The sequence below is a fragment of the Hydra vulgaris genome, chromosome 03 (genome assembly GCF_038396675.1).
Source record: "Hydra vulgaris chromosome 03, alternate assembly HydraT2T_AEP".
NCBI classification, from domain to species: Eukaryota; Metazoa; Cnidaria; class Hydrozoa; order Anthoathecata; family Hydridae; genus Hydra; species Hydra vulgaris.
Genome location: NC_088922.1, coordinates 44,466,766 through 44,489,913, shown reverse-complemented (window position 1 = coordinate 44,489,913; position 23,148 = coordinate 44,466,766). Strand labels below are relative to the sequence as shown.

At 31.2% G+C, this 23,148-nt stretch overlaps 2 protein-coding genes and 1 non-coding gene across 4 annotated transcripts; 2 read left to right on the top strand and 1 right to left on the bottom strand.

The window, feature by feature from the left end:
• Positions 1 to 1,798: 1,798 nt before the first annotated feature.
• LOC136078186 (uncharacterized) lies at positions 1,799 to 9,022 on the bottom strand. 2 transcript variants are annotated; one of them, XM_065793350.1, is made up of 4 exons: positions 8,419 to 9,007; positions 3,718 to 8,104; positions 2,670 to 3,584; positions 1,799 to 2,497 (listed from the first exon to the last, which is right to left on the bottom strand). In XM_065793350.1, exons 3-4 carry the CDS (start codon positions 3,076 to 3,078, stop codon positions 1,884 to 1,886), a joined length of 1,023 nt encoding a protein of 340 aa, XP_065649422.1. In that variant the 5' UTR covers positions 3,079 to 3,584; positions 3,718 to 8,104; positions 8,419 to 9,007; the 3' UTR covers positions 1,799 to 1,883. The 2 variants fall into 2 exon arrangements, 1 of the variants encoding a protein (XP_065649422.1); XR_010637594.1 differs by lacking the exons at positions 1,799 to 2,497; positions 2,670 to 3,584 and having other exon boundaries at positions 4,184 to 6,860; positions 7,067 to 8,104; positions 8,419 to 9,022.
• Positions 9,023 to 13,471: 4,449 nt separating this feature from the next.
• On the top strand, positions 13,472 to 14,002 carry LOC136078705 (uncharacterized). Its single transcript, XM_065794493.1, has one exon. It carries the CDS (start codon positions 13,472 to 13,474, stop codon positions 14,000 to 14,002), a length of 531 nt encoding a protein of 176 aa, XP_065650565.1.
• A 4,633-nt stretch (positions 14,003 to 18,635) lies between these two features.
• trnav-aac (transfer RNA valine (anticodon AAC)) lies at positions 18,636 to 18,708 on the top strand. The gene has a single exon. It is a non-coding gene; the product is annotated as a tRNA-Val (tRNA).
• Positions 18,709 to 23,148: the final 4,440 nt, after the last annotated feature.

Here is a 23,148-nt window from a genome sequence, read left to right as displayed (position 1 = left end):
TATTGATTTTATTTGGTAATAATTAACAATTAATGCTATATGAAGTTTACTAAAACAAAACATCATTTTTTATTTAAGCTTTTTTGATTTTTCTACTTTTTTTCTTGCTTATTTATAACATTTGCGTAACTCTTGCTCTTGCAAAGTTAAGAGAAATGTTTTCAAATAATTTCGTAATTATCGTACTATTTGGCTTTGGCCAATGTTTGCAACATTTCTGTAAAGTTAATGGACATGCGTAATGCTAAATTTACGCAACTGTCTTAGAATTTAACAAATTTTTCTCTTTATTAGGAAAATGCTTATTAAAGAAAATCCTTACGTTAGTGACAAATCAATTGAGACCTTTAGATCACTAAAACAAAGTAAGGCGATTGGGGCTGGATTGTAAAAATGGAAATGTTTTAATTGACTCTTTTGACGCTTTAAAAGATATCCTCTTTAAAAAATTTTAAGCATCTCTTGCTTATAGATCTTTTTCAGGCCTTCTAAAAGTAGCAAAAAATAACTCCAACTTTTTAATTGATTATATCAAATTAAAGGTGATCATACCAACATTATAAATGGTGATCATATCAACATTATAAGTTATCGTTCTATCTAAATAGTAAGATATTTAAATTTGAAGAAATGAATTACTTCAGTTCTTTCAGATTTCTATAAAGTATTAGGAAGGTTTCAATAATTGACTAGCTGGAAGGAAAACGAAGTCAAAAACTGTTTAAAATTGTGGTACAGTCTTAGTAATTTAATAACTCCAGCGGCAAGTCAAAATGGGTTAAAAAAAGAAAATTTTGAAATTTAGTTTGTAAGCTTTGAAAGCTGTAATTGAAGTGAGTTACACTCTTAATAGATGATTGAATAAGTTTTCAATAACTGAACTATCAAGTTTTCAATAACTGTTTGAACTATCGAGAAGTAATCACAATAAAAATCATGACATAGGTAAATAAATTGTTTTTTGAATACCTCGATTGTAGATCGATAGCAACTGTAGCGCAGTGGTTGGCGCGCTTGCCTCAGAAACTAGAGATCCGTAGTTCAAAACCGCTTCTGGACAATTTTTATAAAATTAGTAAAGAAGGAGGTGCGAACTTCCTTTCAAATACTCTTCCGCGGTGCTCTGTGATAAAACCGTAAGGACTTCTTGGGGCACCTAAAAAGATATATATATCAAAGTTTTAGACAATCTCTACAACTTGTTTGTACATTATCTTTTGCTTGCCCGTTTTGCTATAGTAGGCCGGTGGCCATATAGCAAAAATGTGACTAAAAATGAGTTTTCGTTGGACACTTGTAATAACTAAGTTTTTTGTTTCAATATTGTAAGAGCATGGTACTAAGATACGAATAACAGAAACTTGCTCCATTTTTGCCCTGCAGTTTTTGAGAAATAGGGCTCGGTTTTTTTTACCCCAAAAAGGCAACGGAAAAAAAAATTATGGTCAAATTTTGTGAAAGTGATATTTTACTTGTAGTAAATTAAACGCTGAATACATTTTTTCTAACAACATTGACCTTAAAATGCATTGTTCTCAAGGATAGACCCGATGCTAATTGTGGTGGTGGTGGTGGGTAACAATTAATAACTTTTTGTTCATTCAGTTAGCAAATGTGGACTTTTTAGTTCATTTAATTTGCAAGTTTAAACTTTTTTGTCAAGTCAGCTTGCAAATTTGGAATAGTAACCATTTTAGACTTACGCTCCCCCCCCCCCCCCGCCCCATTTTCTTGATATCTATTCTCGCCGGCCATGTCTCAAGATAATAAGTTTTGTTTTTGTCGATGCAATTGAACAATCTTGTACTCATATATTGTGTAACAAAAAGTAGAACACCTAAAGTTTAAAAAAAGAAAAAATACTAGAAATGTCAACTATTTTTTTATTCATCAAGATTGCTTTCTGACTCTGTTTCATCATCATCATCATCATCATCATAGAGTCTTTCGTCAAACGAGGTGTTTTCACAAGCTTCACCGCATGCGCATAGATCAATGCATGTGATTCCGTTTTGTTTATAAGAACATCGATTTGTGACGCAATTAAGTTTGCAAGAACAGTGAACAAATTCAAGAAGGGAATCGGGTGCAGGTGGAATTGTTGTCCAAACCAAGTTTACCTGGTCTCCATTTAAAGACCAACCATAGCCATCGGGCGAAGAAACATTTAATATACCTTTCAATGCATTTTTTCGGATGTAAGCATCATAATTGGCACGTTTAATGTGTAAAATAAACGAATCATAATTTGGAGGGAGGATCTCTTCTGTAGATTTGCCCATTTTGAACAAGTAATATCGTGCTTTATTGACAACATCTTCTTTGCTTGCACCATAAAGGTGACAAACAAATTTCTGTATGCCATTAACAACGTCATCTGATACGTCTAGTGACATTCCAATACCTCGAAATGCTGGACAATATTCTTTTTTCTTTTCTGCCGTCTTTAGGGCAGATAATTTACCTTTTCCTTGAAAAGCAGACACTGCATCACAACCTAAGTAATAAGTAGAAACACTTCAAACATTTACGTTTTCAGATACAAAATTAGTTTAGATAAACTGCACAATTTAATACATTATTTTTGATATAGTAGCAAAATAGTGCATGAAATAAATTCTTTGCAAGAAAGATAATGATTTCACTTATAAAATTTAATTTAAATCTACCTGCAAAGGAATGCAATCCGATCATTGCATCACACCAATCGTAACCAATTTCTTTTGCGATTTTATTTACATTAAGGATACGTTGTTTGTTTCCGCATCTTGTTTCAAAATGAAGAGTTGCAGAGATGAACCAACTATGGTATAATGCACTTACGAACACATCTGTATCGGGGCTTGCAAGTATAACATGAGCATATGAAACCGAAGCGTGCTTACAATGTAACAATAACCGAGTATCAGCTTCTTCTTGGTCGCTACGATGTTCGGACAATTCCGTACAAATCGAATTTCTGAAGCAGTATGTGCTATCACCATGTGTAATAAATATCTCTATTTCATTTATTGCATAACTTTTCCATTCTTCCAAGAGAAACTTAACCAATTCCTCTTTATTGCTGCCAACACTCATAAACTTCTTCCATTGTTTCGGTACTTTTTAATAAAGGCCCAAATATAGTAACATTCTGGACACCAGATTCAGCTCGTCTTTGTCGCTCGGCGTGTTTGATACTAATATTTCGATACCTGTCCGTAACAAAGTCAACTATATTTGACTTATGCCTAAGAGCAAAATTCATTACCATAGTGAATATCAATCGACTGAGTTTCCCAAAATTTTTGGGTATAGGTTTAACTATTTGCAATATAGCCATACCGTCCAAAATTAATGCGTTGTTTTTAGGAATATCCACACAGTTTTTGTCTCCACATCAACACAGTTTTTGTCTCCTATCTGGTAAGCTCGATCTAGATCTTTTTTAGTTTCTTTATCTGCAACAATCCCAGTAACAATATTTAACAGATCATTTGACTTCGTTTTCAAATGAATTAATCATTGAAGAAACTGTTTTCATTACATCAATAACTGATTTTTCATCTTTCATAATTCTTGTTACATCCAAATCTTTACGAACCCTTAAAATCAGAAATCAATATTTGTCTTATAAGATCATATTAACTAGTAAAAATGGTATACAACAATATAATAATATAACAACTAAAAATTTAGGTTAAGAATGGAACTCATCAGACGTTCTGTTATGCTTACCTAATTTCTTTATAAACTGGACCAGATTGGAGCAGGGTTGCAACTAGTGAACGATTACAATGATTGCAAAGAATGATTTACAACATTGATACATGTATACAAGTCAGAAAGAAACCAATAAAAATACTGAAAAATACCTAGATTTCTTAACATAGCCACTGAGTAATTTACATTGTTGGGCAATTAACAATCTTTCTGGTTGTGATAGAATCCATCTCTGCACAGCTCCTCGATTGAGGGTATTGCCTGTTATGCCTCCATTGGTTTTACAATCTCTATTACACGCTTGTTCTATTGCCTGATCACATGCAATAGCTGAGAAAGAACTGGCTTGACGTTGAACTGTCCAGTTATTATTAAACTCCGTCAGTAGGCCTTAAATGTAAGCAATATTGTAAAAATGACAGTGTAAAAATGAAAGTGTAACCGCGAAATATTTGTAACTTAAAACAACCACACATTGTGTAATAATAGGATTTTAAATATATCTTCTAAACAATCAAAGGGAGTTAAATTATAAAAGAATAATGTAATTATGAGTACAATATAAACATTTGTAGTTATAAATATACTGTATTGAACAAAACATTTGCAACCAACATCGAACAATGCTAAAAAGTGTTCCTAATTTTACGTGTCTTAAAAACGAAACGAACTATACTACCACAGCAAACAGTTCAGGAGTCTGGAGTCATACCATACCATGACATGAGCAATCAGCTGACAGGTGACAGCACACAGGCAGATTTTCGTTGACAAGTGCCATTTTGCAGCGGACAAAACAAGTGCAACTTTTTTGGTTTGTTTCATTTTTTTAAGTCTGGTCCGTGTCAACGTCACGGAAGTTTTTTAATAATTAAAGGAAGTATCCAGAAGTTTCCAGTAGCATCCAGAAATATCCAGAAACATTCAGAAGCATCCAGACACATCCAGAAGCTTCCAGAAGCATCGAAAAAAAAGCATCTAGAATCTTCCAGAACAGGTTCACACAGGTTCATTTACTATATAAGAGACATGTAAATCGACATGTAATTCAGTCAGTATATGGAAGTCAATCAGTCAGTATTATCAAGACAGTTTATCGAAGTGAGTTTTATCAAAGTGTTTTATCGAAGAATATCAATACAAGAAGTGAAATACAACAAGTGTTTCATTACATCAATAAAGTCCACATCCAACTAAGACGTTGTGCTCCACAGAGCATTATTGTATCATCACAACGTAAATGTAACACGGTAAGCCTTGAGAAGTGTGATTATTTTTATTATTTTTATGACTTCAAGCGCAAAAGTAGCTCCCGAAAGTCTTGGATTGGAACTGAGAAAGAAAATTATTGGCGATTATGAAGTGGAATGTCACAAAAAAGTATTTGTGATAAATATCGCGTGAAAAAATGGACCGTATCAAGACTATGCTCCAAATATCGTTCTACGGGGAAGTTGGCAGCAGATAACAAAGGTGGAAGACCGCGTTCCACCACTTCTAGAGAGGATTCTATGATCGTCAGATCCTTCAAGAAGGATCCCTGGATATCATCAGCCGAGATACAAAAGCAATTAGAGCTGCCTGTATCGGACCGAACAATCAGACGACGTGCTGTTGAAGCCATATTGTTTTCTCGACGCCCTGCAAAGAAACCGCTAATTTCACTAAAAAACCAGAAGAAAAGACTCCTGCTAGCTATATCTCATATTGACTGGAATGTTCAGAAATGGCGAACTGTCCTGTGATGAGTGATGAATCGAAGTTCAACATGATTGGGAGCGATGGCATTTGCCGTGTACGTCGACCGGCCGGAAAACGCCTCGATTTACGTTACTGCCATAAGACCGTGAAGCATGGTGCAGGCAATGTAATGGTCTGGGGGTATTTTTCTGCTAACGGTCTAGGTCCAATACATTGAAACGATGGAATAATGGGCCGTTTCATGTATAAAAATATCCTGAAAAATGTTATGTTACCTCATGCTGAATGGAATATGCCAATAAAATGGGTTTTTCAGCAGGACAACGATCCAAAACACACTGCAAAAGTAGTCAAGCAGTGGTTTCAAGACAACCACCTATCGGTGATGGATTGGCCACCTCAATCTCCGGATCTCAACCCTATCGAGAACCTGTGGGATATTGTCAACCGCAGAATTAATCGTGAAGGTGTTCGTAATAAGGATCAACTGTTTGAACAAATCCAAAAGGCCTGGGCAGCGATTCCACAAAGTTTGATTGATCACCTGATCGAATCTATGCCTCGAAGATGCAAGGCTGTGATCGACAGAAAAGGATTCGCCAAGAAATATTAATAGTGAAATACAGCTTGGTCAAAATTTTGTCGAGTTGCACTTGTTTTGTCCAGAAGGAAATCAACTTTTTTTAATACTTTTGATTAATTTATTAGTTTTCGTGTACAAATAATGAACTTTGTGATGAACAAAACTAGAAGAACTTTGTCTCTAAACAGTTACATAGTTATTTTTCTAAATTGAAAAAATGCAGCACTTTTATATAAAGAAACTAAATTAGCATTATTTGGTTGCACTCGTTTTGTCCGATACTGTATATATACAATATATATACAAAAATATATATTAATTTCATGCAGATGTAGCACAATGTTTCAATACTATTTATTTTTTTAGTGCAAAAACAATAAACTTAAACCTTGATGCGTGCTATCTATTGCTTTTATCTCTAACCAGTAAGGACAGAGATACCTTGCATAATTGACTCTGTCGTATGCAAAATACCAGGGTAACATCATCCTCACACATTCTAAATGAAGCTCCCAACTTGTTGTTCTAGTAGCACGAAAGAATAACATGCAGTGCTCCATGTGAGGGGGGAAGGGCAAGATGTCATTCAGCTACCTTTTTAAAAACGTTAATCCATTTTTTTCTATATCTTTCCTAATATAGCAAAGATTAGACAAGAAAAATTGTATTTATAAATTAGTGAAAACTGTCCCTTTCGTTTTTCCCCTTACATTGCGCATTGTTTATACCTCTCTTTTTTCTTGGGTTGGTCCAATATTTAAAGGTTGAACAATGATTCCATTAGCCATATGAGTAGTATCTTTCCCAGATCTTGTTTTCTCACCAAAATCAATGTTGTCCCAAAAAAAAATTGACAGTGATGTGTCTTTAGTTCCTGATTAAAAATTTGATTTAGAAGACCAGAAATTTATTGTATAAACCCGTTAAAAAAATTAAGCTATTATTAAGATAAATTATATACTTATTTTGATTTTTTGAATATATTATTGTTTATATTATGGTGATAACTCTTTTAAAAGCCTTGTTTTGATCACTTTATAGTTAAAATTATTTTTCATCATAGATATTGTTTAATCTTACCTTGTGGTAAAACTACATCTTCCTTTAGATTGATGGAGGCTAATGCTGTTTCATATCTCATTGTTGCCGAATATGATATACAATGACCAAAACCACTCAATATTTTTATCAACTCTTTTGATCCAGTTATCTGCCTTGTTGCCATTGACAATGCCACAGATTTAGGTGTTTGCTTGCGCCCATTTGAACTTATATATATGCAATCTTGAATTAAAGATAAGACTTTTTTTTAATGGTTTCCTCTATACATATAAAGGATTCAATTTTTGGTTCATCATCAATACCTAACAGCCAAACAAAAAAATTAAATAACCCAGGTGGTACAATGTTCTCTATATTTTTAAATGAGAATTCAGAAGATAATGGAGGCCATGTTGAAAAGAAATCAGGAGTTGTATTTATTATATTTCAAAAATGCAATGCTGTTCTATATATCCTACTCGTATCAACAAATTCATAGTTGATATTTTGAGGTTTATCTGTATCTGACAAAGGTTCTGTTTGAGAATACTCACTTTGTGATGTTTCATTATCATAAACAAGGCTCTTTTCAGCAAAATGGCCACTTGATAGATTTTCAAGCAAAACTATTTCACTTGAATTTCTTTTACCAGGTGTGTGGAGAATTAATTGTGGAAAAGCTGCTTGAATCCTTGGCTTTAAACGGGACACTTTATAATTACTGGCATCAATATTTTCTTCACGATAAACGATTGAAATAAACAGACTAAACAACTTTGACATAAACATGATTTTCTTCTTTTTAATTAATTTTTCTATTATTATTTCATTTGAAAATATATGAAAAGATTTATTGTAATATTGAACTTTAGGCTGACCTTTGTGTTGATTTGCTAAACACTTTGTATAACTTATGTAACACGTTCGATGATATTTAACTTCAAGAGCAACACAATTCTTTCCGTTAATATCTTTAAGAATATTTTCATCGAATTTATAGTTGGCTGCTTCTCTTAACCTCCCACAATCAAATGTTTCTGATCTTGAAAGCGATTCAAGCGTTCGTTTTAAAGATACCTGAAACCAGCATTGAAAATAAATATTTCTAAACAGTTATTACCCTCTCAACAGTTATTATCAAAAAAATACTCTAATGCAATTAAAAAAAAAAAATTTAGTTACATTGTAAAAATATAATTTTCCTGTTAAACTGCTTGCAATACAAACAAAAAATTATCTTTTTAATTTTAATAATACTTATTTTCGCACCATTGACGTCAACCAAATAAAACAAATGAAAATAAAGAGAGATTTTTGAGAAAAACTATGGTATAAAGTATGTATTAGCTATAGATTATTAAATAAAATTAGTTAATAATGTACAATTTTACCTTGTTATTATTCCATTTTTGTTTCTTTTGACATATTATGCATATATCTGGCCACAAATAATTACTCTCACCCAATTGTCTACACCGAAATTTTTTTCTTTTTGGCTGATCTTCGTCAGTGCTTGCATTTATAGATGTCGATTGTTGCATTTCATCATCGATATTAGTTTTCCTACATTCTTTTAGCTCAGTTTGTTGGTGTTCATCCCAGTCAATTTTTTCTGTCTGCTTATTATTTTCTGCTCTTTCAAGTTTGAAAACATTACAAATACGTTCGTAACATTTTGGATGGTAAAAATAACCCATGGCAAAGTTTTCCATTTCTACAATATCTGCCATTGAGTTGAATTCCTCTTCTGTTTTAGCGTTAATGGTTATTAAGAATGGCGTTAAGAAAATCTTGCCACATCTCCATTTTTATTTTGAAGCTTGCGCCATCTTTTTCGTGTGCAAAATATTTTTTTTATAGTTTTAGTACTGCATTTTTTAATGCATTTATTCGGTATATCATCAAAATGAATTAAACAAATATTATCGCTTAACGATGTAGCTGCCATTTTGTCTGTTTATATTTTTAACCAAACGTGACAGAGATATTTTACGGAAAGATTTATTATAAAGTTTTAAATAACATTCGGTCGCTTTAGTTGTTCCGTAAAATACTAATTATCAACGATAGACTAATCGTTAGAAAACGATAATGCACGATAAAGGAAAGTAAAATGATAGATTGTGAAAAAACTGCTGAGTAAAAAAGGGGCAAGTTCATATTTTTAAAATGTTAATACTAAGAAACGCTTGATTCAATATAGAAATTTCAGTTATTAGATGTGTCCAACGGGATGAAGCGATAATCAATGTTGGCCACCGGCCTGTAGCCTTGCTCCATTTTTAAAAAATATTTTTTTTGGCAAGGAACTTATTTAAATTTAGGGATGTATTGGAATTTCGTTCCGGCCGGAATGTGAGACTTTTAAAGCATTCCGGTTCCGGCCGGAATTAAAATATTCAGGCTGGAATGCCCTATCCCAAACCCTCAGTTGATGTAGCAACACTCCCTTGCAGCAACAGGTTATTAGATAATGGATGCAGCAGTACTGCTTTTTAGGAGCAGGCTATAAGATGCACTAAAGTCTATGTACTAAAGCCTATAAATACTTTTTATTTTTATATTAAAATGTCACCACTTTAAGTCTCCACAGGAAACGCAACAAGCGAAAAAATAAAATTATTTTAGATCACTTAACTGTAGCTTTGGTTAGTTTTATTTGCAGTAATCACTTATGTAAGGATTTCTAAAAGTTTAGAAATATTGTGGTGCAAAAAGGGTTGCCATCTAGTTGTGGGCAACAAACGAGCTTCTTTTTCATCAAAAGTGTTAACCGTCTCTGAGAGTCGGGTAACATTTTGTTAAATAGTCTTATTTTTAATGTTTCTTAACCTTTAAATAGTTAAAAAGTATAGGATACCTAATCCAGTAAATATTTTAATTATATCCTAAATATAAAAATATATACAACAAAGAAATAATTTTAAATATAAATATTATGCATGTTAAAATTTTCAATAAACAAAATTACAAGAAACAAATAAAAATAACATATTAGATATAAATGAAATAAGAATCTAATTATCGAAATAGGTTATATACATATACATACATATATATATATATATATATATATATATATATATATATATATATATATATATATATATATATATATATATATATATATATATATATATATATATAATTATTTTTAAAAATAACACGATGTTTTTTATTCTTGACATGTTTCGTAAAATTTTATTTACATTTTCAAAAGATTAAAAAACATCGTGTTATTTTTTAAAATAATTACTTATTTTATGCTATTACGACGTTCAACATATATATTTCACGATTTAGCAAACTCTTCACAAGCAGGTTTAACTTTGCATATTACGAAAACTTGAAAAACTTCATATTAAAAGCAACAAAGCTCGCTTAGACATAAATGTTTTAGAAAACTGCAAACTATTTAAAGTTTACCCGAAATATCTAAGTTTTAACATAACGTATGCAAATCATAGTGATATAATCTCGATTAAAAAGCGGTTGCTTAAAAGTGATTTGTATAAAAGAATAAATAAAAAGAAATATTGGATAACGAATTAGAAAATTTAAAATCTCAAGTAAAAAATAACTGTTCAACTTTACAATGGTATCTTTTAACTATGGTAATCAAAAACAATATAAAAAAGAAAGAGCTTTCAATCATTAAAACTCACGAAAAGAAATTATGTTCTCTCACAAAATCAGCAGTTCTTCCTTTTAAACATCAAAATGTTATTCAAAATCTATCCTCATATACATTACAAGATGATGAACTTGATTTACTAAACAATGGTCTTGGTTTCGCTTTGCCACCAGCGTTTATAAAAAAGACGGATGTATTCGCTCAATTTGATTGTATTTCGCAATTTCTTAATAATCAACTGAAAAACAACGATTCAAAACCTCAACTTAAAAGTGAACTTTCCCATTTGGCTAACAACTGTGTATACAAATACACTCCATCTGAAAATTGTCTAAGAAAACATAAAATATTAAAAAGACTTCGGAATAATGAGAACATTGTTATTACACGACCAGACAAAGGAAATGGTATAATTGTTCTTAATAAAATTGATTATATAAATTCATTACATAATATTATAAGTAATAAGACTAAATTTAAAGAATTAAAAGAGGATCCAACTATAAAAAGAGAAATATCTTTACAAGGGTATCTTAGAAAACTTTATAAGCTTAAATGTTTTGAAAAAGACATTTACACTAAAATCTATCCTGTAGGATCTCAACCTGCAAGAATTTACGCGTTACCTAAGATGCACAAAGTTAGTAAAGATAGTTCTCTTCCAACATTTCGACCTATCATCTCAACAATCGGAACATATAACTACAACCTTGCCAAACATCTCTCTCATTTATTGTCTCCATATATACCTAAACAATTTTGCACTTTAGACTCATTTTCTTTTGTTGAAGAATTAAAACAAATTAATGTAACTAATAAATTTATTGTTTCATATGATGTTGAAAGTTTGTTCACGAATATTCCTCTTAAAGAAACCATCAACATTGCAACTGATTTATTTTTTAAAGATAAAACTAACTCAAAACGTTTTTCAAAAGTTCAATTTAAAAAATTACTTCAGATTTCCACATCCGGTTCACATTTTCTATTTGGCGGTAAATATTACGATCAAACAGATGGCGTTGCTATGGGTTCTCCTTTAGCGCCCATCTTAGCTAATATTTTCGTCGGTTATCATGAACAAACATGGGTCAATAACTGCTCTTTTACAGCACCATTTTTTTTATAAACGGTATGTCGATGACATAATTGCTATTTTTAATTCTGAATATGAAGCTCAAGAATTTTTTAAACACCTCAATAAATAACATAAAAATCTGAAATTTACTATGGAAAAAGAACAAGATAACCAGATTGCTTTTTTAGATGTACTTATTAAAAAATCCAACTCGTTTACGACTTCAGTTTATCACAAAAAAACGTATACAGGTCTTTTACAAAAATTTTTTAGTTTTATTCCCTCTTGCTACAAATTTGGACTTGTTCGGTGTTTGATTGATCGAACATTTAAAATTAATAATTCTTGGTTTGGTTTTGATAAAGATATTAAGAATCTATCATTAGTTCTACAAAATAATAAATTTCCACAACAAAAATTATTGACTATGAAATTAAATCCTATATTGATAAGAAAATGAACCCATCTGTGTCTAACATTGTTAATAGCTTAAATATAAGATACTTTAAACTTCCATACATTGGAATGTACTCTAATTACACTAAAAGGAAAATTTCAAAAATTGTTCATAAATATTGCAAGGATATTCTAATAAAATTAATTTTCACTACTAATAAAATACAAGATTGTTTTTGCTTAAAAGAGTCACTTCCTAAACTGCTTAAATCTCATGTTGTCTATAAATTTTCTTGCGCTGGCTGTAATGCCAGTTATATTGGAGAAACCTCCAGACACTTGGCAACTAGAATAAATGAGCACCTTAAAAGTGATAAACAATCTCATATATTTAAACACTTAAATTTATCTCTTAATTGCAAAAATTTGGCTAACTGTGATTCTTTTGAGATTTTGGATAATGCCCCAAACAAACACAAATTAAAGATAAAAGAAGCCCTCCACATTAAGTGGGAAAGTCCCTCACTTAATAAACAAGCTTTACATTATACTATAAACTTATCTATTTAATTTTACTGTCAGTTTATTTATATATATATATATTTTTTTTTTTGGCAGTTGGTTATTTTTATTGGTTATTTACCAAGTTATTTTGTAATAAATATATTGGTTTATTATGTATAATTTTTTGTCCGTTAATATTTCTCTGTAAAGACTTCTATTTTTTAATATATATTTCAGAGTTTTTTATTATTGTAAAATAATCTTTTGAAAATGTAAATAAAATTTTACGAAGCATGTTAAGAATAAAAAACATCGTGTTATTTTTAAAAATAATTACTTATTTTATGCTATTACGACGTTCAACATATATATATATATATATATATATATATATATATATATATATATATATATATATATATATATATATATATATATATATATATATATATATATATGTATATATATATATATACACAGTATGTCAAAAAAGTCTATCACCCCCTGTTGATTTTTCAATAAAAACAAAATTTTACATGCTTAAATTTAGATTCTTTACCTCAATTTTTTTTTTTTTTATATTGAATTTATATCAAAAAACATTTTTATAACAAGAAATTAATATTCTTATACTTAAAACAAAAATTATCCACTAAATTATAAAAAGTCAAAAAAGTGTATCTCCCCCTAATCATTTTTTAACTTTTCTGATGTTTAAATTAGTAAAATTGCAGAAAATAAGCCAAAAACAATCAAATTTGATTGATAGAAGTTTTTCCAACTAATTTTTTAGCAAAGTTTGTTTTCTTTTTAGGTTCTTAATAAGAAAATTATGGCGAAAAGATATGAAATTCATGATTCAGTAAAAAAACTGATCCTGGGACACTATAAAAGTGGAAAAGGATATAAAACTATTTCTAAAATAGTCCATGTTAAGCCTAATAGTGTAGGAAATATCATTAAAAAATGTAAAAAAATGGGTACTGTTAAAAATTTGCCAAGAAAAGGACGCCCAGCAAAGACTACCCAACGCATTGATAGAGAAATTATTCGAAAAGTTGAACAAGATCGAGGATTATCTGCACCAAAGCCTGCGAAAGATTTACAAACAGATCATGGTATAACTGTCAATCCTCAAACTGTTCGCAATCGCTTGAAAAATCAAGGTTTTGTAGGTAGAGTTGCTCCAAAAAAGCCTTTTTTGAGTAAAAAGAATCAAAGAAAAGATTGGCTTGGGCTTAGAAACATTCAAATTGGACTATTGACCAATGGCAAAGAGTTTTATGGTCCGATGAAACAAAAATATGTTTGTTTGGTTCTGATGGTATCATACGCAAATGGAGAAAAAATGGTGAACGCCTAAATCCTAAATGTATGAGACCAACTGTCAAGCATGGGGGAGGTGACATTAAGCTTTATTATAAAATTTCAATATAATATATAACTTATTTTTTCCTCTTATCATAGGTCAAATGATGGTTTGGGACTCTTTTGCTTGGAGTGGTGTTGAACTCGCGAACTCGAATTCATTGATGGAATAATGACAAAATAGGTTTGTACTGACATTCTGAAGCGAAAACTGAGATCAAGCGCCAGAAGTGCTGGCTTATCTCGTAATTTATCTTTCAACAGGATGGAGATCCTAAACACACATCAAAGTTAGCTACTGAATGGTTAAAGAAAAACAGTACTAAGATGTTAGATTCTGTTCCTCAGTCACCAGACCTAAATCCGATTGAAAATTTATGAAATCTTTTTAAAATTAAAGTAGCACATCAAAAACCATCCAGTTTGTCGCAATTAAAGGCAATTCTCATTGAGGAGTGGGAAAAATTTGACACACAATGGCTTAAAAACTTAGTAAATTCAATGCCTAAAAGATGTCTTGCAGTCATCAAGGCAAAAGGCACACAAATAGACTATTAATTTTATATTAGCAAAATAATTATTTAAGGGGTGATTTTTTGACTTACACTTTTTCTAATTTAGTGGATAATTTTTGTTTTAAGTATAAGAATATTAATTTCTTGTAATAAAAATGTTTTATGATATAAATTCAATATTTAAAAAAAAAATTCGGGTCAAAAATCTATATTTAAGCATATAAAAATTTGTTTTTATTGAAAAACCATCAGGGGGTGAGACTTTTTTGACATACTGTATATATATATATATATATATATATATATATATATATATATATATATATATATATATATATATATATATATATATATATATATATATATATATATATATTATGACATAATATATATATATGTATATATATATATATATATATATATATATATATATATATATATATATATATATATATATATATATATATATATATATATATATATATATATATTATGCACAGTTATATTATACAGTTATGTAGATTTAATTTTATTTGTTAATTTTGATTATCTTTTTATCTTATTATGTTTAAAATTGTAATGTAAATTGCTCTGTAATATTTATTTTCTGAAGGCTGGTAGTAACATAAATAAAAAAATTAAAAATTAAAAAAATTGTTCGACTGAGTTTCTGTCCTTAGGCATATTGTGAGCAATATCTGGAATTAAATTGACTAAATTACTAAAATAGCGAGTGACTAAAATCTCCTTTGAAAGAAAGTTTTTTCTAGATTCAACTCTATTCATACTGGGTCACGCCTGGAGGGCGCAACATAAATTCAAACCACTATAATTTTTCTTGCGCTAAACCGCTTTCACCCTAACTTTTTGACTTTTTATATTATACTATACTAGTATACTACACCATTATATTATAGTATACTACACCATTTCCAATATTACCGCGTGACTGAAGCGGTCACAGTGTTCTTATCGCGGTCTTGTCGACGACACCCTCCAACATGACTTTTTGAAAACTTCACTTAGCAGCATTTTTATTGATTATAACTAAATTTTACCTCTTGAACACATTTTTTTATTGCAATGTTTATTCGCATTGTTATGTTCAGAAGTAATAGAAAAACTGAAAACAATAAAAAATATATGAGACGCCTTACAGGAAAAATAACCAAGTCTTAGTTTCTAGTTACAGAGATATTTGACATAATAGTTAGTCAGGTCAAAAAATTCAAAAACGAGATTATTGTTTTTTTTTTTACAGTTTGTCATATTACTTTTAATACATATTAGGTGTTTTTTTGTAAAAAATATTATTTGGTAGTTGTAAAAAAGGATTTTTTTTTTTAATGTGGAAAAGGTTCCAACTCTTCATCAGAACTGTTTTGATAATGTTCTCTCCTCTAGAAGTAAAGAACTCTTTGTTAATTATTTTTTTATGCTGTTCTATTAACGTTTTAGCGTGCCAGTATATAATACTTTTTATTTTTGATCAATAATCGTTGAAAATCCTAAGAAGTTATTGAAAATATAACTTATTTGTATGTTATTTATTAACCCTTTAAACCGAGTATGGTGACCAAATATTTTATTAAATTTTTTGTTTTTAATCGTAGTACCAACAATTATTGATTGATAAAACAATTATTAGATTAAATAAAGAAATAATTTTAAATATGCTTTTCTTTGTTGAATTCCTTTTAACAGGTGCTACTTTAGAAACAAATTGATTTCAAATGCTGACGTAATAAGCCCGCTTAATTCATAAATTTAACTATGTATTGCGGTTTTTTTGTATTTAAATAGAAGTGCATGACAGTGATGTTCATACACACCAAATTAGTTATAACAAATAAACAACTATTTGTTGCGAAATTTCTGCTAGTATTTCAAACCAACGATGAGTATGATTCATCACTACCTTGCTGAACATAAATGTTCTATCAAAGATACCCTGTATTGCCATGCTGACAACTGCGTAGGGCAAAATAAAAACAACATTGTAATGTAGTATTTCTCTTGGAGAGTAGCTGTTGGGTTAAACCAAAAAATAACTATTATATTTTTGCCTGTCGGTCACACGAAATTCTCTCCAGATGCAGGATTTGGGATTCTGAAATCAAAGTTTCGGCGAAGTGAAGTAGCTTTGGTCAAAGAGTTTGTTGCATGCATAGAAGCTAGTACTCCAATTCAAAATTGAATAAATCATCGTCGGTGACGAGAATGGTTCAATTTTTGTTCCAACATATGATTGGCAAAAACAGCTTTCACCTAATTTTAAAACGATTCCTAATATCAAGCAATGGCACTCTTTCACATTTCAATTTGATAAACCTGGAGTGATTACTTGTAAGATTGATTCGGACAGTGCCGAGGTAGAATTCCTAATATGGCAACACCAACTCATCTCAAAAATTACCATGCCACAAATATTACAACCTAAACTTCTCTCACCAGAAAGACAATCGTATCTTTACGATAGCATCCGAATTTTTGTCCCAGAACGCGGGAAAGGATCAATTTGTCCAAAGCCACAAGTTGACAGGATAACGTTTGCCCAGGTTTTTTTATTTTTTAACCTACCATCATTGCGAGAATTAAAATACGGATATATTTGACTTAATATTTAGGCTCTGAACAATGAAAACATCACTAATTATCTTAAATTACTTTTTATTTTTTGGTCAGAGCAGCAAATGTTTGCAAAACAGTTCAAGAAACGGTTGGCAATCTAGATTTCTCGATAGGTTTACCTCCGGTTAAAAAAAATCCGTCCACATGTTCTTACAGCAAACAAGTTGGACATATAAATAAAACCCTAAAAATAGTTCCAGTTTGCCCCAAAACGAAAAGCAGATACAAAATTTTGTATTTAATTAAGAGCTGGTACCTTTTTGATTTTTCAGTTATGTTTCTATTTTTTTGTTTTTAAAGAGTTACTGAAATTTATGCATTTAAAAACAGAAAATAACCACTAACTCCTTCATCAAACTGAATTTATAACATTTTTAAATTATGCGAACTTTCATCTTTAATTTTCTCAAAAACGCTATAACGGTCGTTGTCTCGCACAAACAGCTATAACATGGTCAAAAATAAAGATATTAAGTTTTTTTAAATTTTTTTTCTTTTTGATCTTTTTTCTTTCTTTTATACAGTAGTGCTAATAACTCCATTTTTAAGACTTAGTCCATTATCTTGTGAGGTGCCTCATATTGAGAAAATATGAGTAAAGAACCGTGTATTTCCGCAGAAGATGCCATAGGAAATCTTGCAATTATGTGAAAAAGCCTTTTACTTTTAAAATTTGCCTCTATAAACTAGATTATGTAGATGAATCTAATAACGACAGCGACATCGAAGACAATGAGTATGTTGAGAGTGAGAGACCAAATAGAAATTCTATGCGAATGCTGACCTACCAAAGAAAAGTTCCTTCGATGGTTCATTTGCATATAGATGACTTCGTGCCAAACCAGCCTATACAACGAATATGTTGAAATGAGATTATTTGACGCAAAGTTTGAAAATCTTTAACAAAAGCCACTAAATCAAAAAAATTAAAAGTAATTGCAGTTCAGTACACTTAAAAATTTTAATTATAGTATTTTGGTGTTTGCAAAGAAACACTACATAAATCATTTTTTAATACAAACTAAAATTTTTCAACTTTTTTGTATATGCTGGTTCAGTGGTTATCTGGTAATTTTTGTCAAATTGTTCAAAACTTCTATAGGCAGTGTTCTATCTGTGACTTTTTAACCATGAAAAAATCGTTAATGCTTAACATAAATAGCTAAATATGATTTAAATTAGGTTACTTTATTAGTTTTCAAAATTTAATGTTCAATAGCTTTGTGGTTCCCAAAACATAGGCTTCGCGCTCTTGGAGCGCGAAGCCTATGTCTATATGAACCCAGTATAGACTTGACCTCCAAGACCCTGTATAAATAGGGTTAAAACTAAAAAAAAAAATCTGTTGCGTTATAAAATCGAATATTTTCCCTCCCACTTTGGTAACTATTGCAAAATTATTAACCCCCTCCCCCTCTCTTTCTTTCTTGAGTGACCTACAAAATTGTTAATATTAATTTACTATTTTTAAATTTACGCATCAGTTCCATAGTGTAGTGGTTATCACGTTCGCCTAACACGCGAAAGGTCCCCGGTTCGAGCCCGGGTGGAACTACGTTTTAGTGACAATGTTATAAAAATATTTAAAAAATGGTTAACAAAAGTATTAATTAAATCACGTCTTTAAACAAAATTCTTAATGAAAAAAGCTGTATAAGAAAAGAGACAACTAATTTTTCCTAAAATAAAATAGCGGTGGCGCACTATGCGTCACTAAGTTTAAGTGCAATATCAAATTGCCTGTCATCCATTGCAATCAAAGATATCAAATCGTACTTAGATGACAAAAGTAATCAAAAAACTTTTTTTTTTAATTGCTTTTACCAGTCCAGTTTCTTCGGTCCTTGCTTTTAGATGATTGGTGCTTTCAGTTACTTCCACCAATGAATCGTACACTAGTACTATTTGAAAACGCACAGCTTTTACACTATTGATCCTCCATTCCCAACGTGAATTGGAAATAGGCTTTACTGTCAGATTTTGTATTCTGCTATCGCTCTGTAGAATCGCCAAATAAAAGATAAACTTGATGCAAAATTCTCCAGTAGCCCAAGCACCGATAGCACGAATGTACTTCATGGACGATTCATTATCAGCCAGAACACTAGACATGTTTTTCCAATAGCTATTTCTTTCAGTTGTGAGTAGATACTGCAATCCCGCACACTTTTTATTCTGCGCGGGGATTTAATTAATTAAATAATTCGAAACTTTTATTAAACAAAAATAAAAAATGAAAATGAAAAAAAAACATCAATTAAAATTATTGTTTTAAATATCAAATGTGAAAGAATCATTGCAAGAAATGTAATAAACAGACACATCTCTATCATCACAACTATAATCAATGTCAATATTAGAACTGTTTTGATATATAATTTTAGTTTGTGAAATCTTTCCGCCATATCGAACAAACTGTTCCGCGTTGTCTGGCAATCAACTTTACCTTTTTGCCTTGTTTGTGTAGGATATACTTTTGTAAACGTTTATCATTTTTAACAGGAGAGTTTTTTAAGATTTTCACAACTTTTTTCCCTTTTAAAAGATATTAGTAATTGCTAGCTAATTCAGCAAATGGTTGATCCAAAGTTGTTGTCAAACCGAAGTCTTCATTTATAACTTTATCACCATCAGCGGTATCTTGTTCATCTTTTTCACAATTTTCGTGTGCAGTCAACAATTCTTAAACTTCTCCATTAAATTTTTTGTACAAGGTAACAAAAATCGCAAGTTGTATTCCATGAGCATAAGATAGTTGTTGATAACAAGGCATCAATCTACTGACTTTTACCACTACACTTGCTCTATCAGTGGTTATGGCAACAATTTCCATTCGGTAGTCAATATCAAAACTATTTAGCCTTTCTGCCATTAACTTGACGCAGTATTCTGCATTAGACGACTAACGGATTAGAACCAATCCGAGATTAATGTGTTTTACCTCTATATGCACGTTCCAATTTAATCATCTCTGATTGTTCTGTGTCTCTTAGTTTAAATGAATTACGTAATAATATAAACCCCGAAAATCATGTGGACATTTTTTAATGCGGGATCTAAATGCGGGCATTTGTTAATGCGGGATCTCTCATGCACAGACTCAACGTGGGATTCCGCTGGATTGCAATCCCGCTTTGCGGGATTGCATTTTTATGGTTCGAATAAACTTGTCAAAAACGATCTGAGCACTCACTATTTCGTAACTTCCTAAAAAAATCTAACAAAAAAACTCTGACCTAGCAAATACTTTGTTCCAGAAACAGTCCTTTTTTGATCAAGTAAACACGTTCTTTATGGCTAATTGAAGATGGCCTGCATTATTTGCATCGCTTAAACCTGTATCTTCTGTGTCCATGACTTTTATAGACATATATACAATATTGGACAAAACATTTGCAACCAACATCGAACAATGCTAAAAAGTTTTCCTAATTTTACATGTCTTAAAAACGAAACAAACTATACTACCACAGCAAATAGTTCAAGAGTTTGGAGTCATAGCATGCCATGACATGAGCAATCAGTTGACAGGTGACAGCACTTAGGCAGAATTTCGTTGACAATTGCCATTTTTGCAGCGGACAAAACAAGTGCAACTTTTTTGGTTTGTTTCATTTTCTTAAGTCTGGTCCGTGTCAACGTCACGGAAGTTTTTTAATAATTAAAGGAAGTATCCAGAAGTTTCCAGAAGTTTTCAAAAGCATGCAGAAGCTTCCAGAAGTTTCCAGAAAAAGCATCTGGAAGCATCCAGTAGCATCCAGAAGTATCCAGAATCATTCAGAAGCATCCAGACGCATCCAGAAGCTTCCATAAGCATCGAAAAGAAGCATCTAGAATCTTCCAGAACAGGTTCACACAGGTTCGTTTTACTATATAAGAGACATGTAAATCGACGTGTAATTCAGTCAGTATATGGAAGTCAATCAGTCAGTATTATCAAGACAGTTTATCGAAGTGAGTTTTATCAAAGTGTTTTATCGAAGAATATCAATACAAGAAGTGAAATACAACAAGTGTTTCATTACATCAATACAGTCCACATCCAACCAAGACGTTGTGTTCCACAGAGCATTATTGTATCATCACAACGTAAATGTAACACGGTAAGCCTTGAGAAGTGTGATTAATTATTTTTATTATTTTTATGACTTCAAGTGCAAAAATGGCTCCCGACATTCTTGGATTGGAACTAAGAAAGAAAACTATTGGCGATTATGTAAGTGGAATGTCACAAAAAAGTATTTGTGATAAATAGTGCGTGAAAAAATGGACCGTATCAAGACTATGTTCCAAATATTCTGCTGCCAACTTCCCCGTTCTACGGAGATGTTGGCAGCAGATAACAAAGGTGAAAGACCGCGTTCTACCACTTCTAGAGAGGATTCTATGATCGTCAGATCCATCAAGAAGGATCCCTGGATATCATCAGCTGAGATACAAAAGCAATTAGAGCTGCCTGTATCGGACCGAACAATCAGACGACGTGCTGTTGAAGCCGGATTGTTTTCTCGACGCCCTGCAAAGAAACCGCTAATTTCACTAAAAAACCAGAAGAAAAGACTCCTGCTAGCTATATCTCATATTGACTGGAATGTTCAGAAATGGCGAACTGTCCTGTGATGAGTGATGAATCGAAGTTCAACATGATTGGGAGCGATGGCATTTGCCGTGTACGTCGACCGGCCGGAAAACGCCTCGATTTACGTTACTGCCATAATACCGTGATGCATGGTGGAGGCAATGTAATGGTCTGGGGGTATTTTTCTGCTAACGGTCTAGGTCCAATACATTGAAACGATGGAATAATGGGCCGTTTCATGTATAAAAATATCCTGAAAGATGTTATGTTGCCTCATGCTGAATGGAATATGCCAATAAAATGGGTTTTTCAGCAAGACAACGATCCGAAACACACTGCAATTGTAGTCAAGCAGTGGTTTCAAGACAACCACCTATCGGTGATGGATTGGCCGCCTCAATCTCCGGATCTCAACTCTATCGAGAACCTGTAGTAGATCGTCAACCGCAGAATTAATCGTGAAGGTGTTCGTAATAAGGATCAACTGTTTGAACAAATCCAAAAGGCCTGGGCAGCGATTCCACAAAGTTTGATTGATCACCTGATCGAATCTATGCCTCGAAAATGCAAGGCTGTGATCGACAACAAAGGATTCGCCACGAAATATTGATAGCGAAATACAGCTTGGTCAACATTTTGTCGAGTTGCACTTGTTTTGTCCAGAAGGAAATTAACTTTTTTTAATACTTTTGATTAATTTATTAGTTTTCGTGTACAAATAATGAACTTTGTGATGAATAAAACTCAAAGAACTTTGTCTCTAAACAGTTACATAGTTATTTCTCTAAATTGAAAAAATGCAGCACTTTTATATAAAGAAACTAAATTAGTATTATTTGGTTGCACTCGTTTTGCGTTTTCGCGGTGCTCTGTGACAAGACCGTTAGGTCTTCTTGGGGCACCTAGATAACAAAACATATATATATATATATATATATATATATATATATATATATATATATATATATATATATATATATATATATATATATATATATATATATATTAGGGTAGGTTGATTTTGGTATGTAAGTACCGCTAAACAATATAAAGTTGGATATTTACATGTAAGTAACAAAAATAACAAAATTAAGTGTTTTAACTGAATATTTTTTTGCGAAACTTTGATGGAGTTAGTAGATTTGTGTACTTTGTAAACTACTTTTCGCTGTTTTATAAACTTTATTTTTCTTCATTTTTTTAAGCACGCACGAACTTTATTTTGTTTGTAGATAATATTTAACTTCGTAGTTTCGTTGTCTTTAGTAAAGTTTCTGACTGCTTTTAACTTAACGCCAAAAAATCAAATCTTAAAGCGGCTAATAAATATTTCTTAAAACATACTTTTTAATTCACCCGAGTCTATACAACTAGATTTACATGCTTAACTGGTTTATATTTTATAAATGTTACTTT

What these genes read in the sequence shown, in the direction of transcription:
- LOC136078705 (XM_065794493.1), top strand. Translation starts at nt 13,472, where the DNA reads ATGGCGAAAAGATATGAAATTCATGATTCAGTAAAAAAACTGATCCTG.
- LOC136078186 (XM_065793350.1), bottom strand. Translation starts at nt 3,078, where the DNA reads ATGAGTGTTGGCAGCAATAAAGAGGAATTGGTTAAGTTTCTCTTGGAA. An exon ending in CGGATTGCATTCCTTTGCAG is followed by an intron (nt 2,498 to 2,669) that starts GTAGATTTAAAT and finishes CTTATTACTTAG; the next exon opens with GTTGTGATGCAGTGTCTGCT.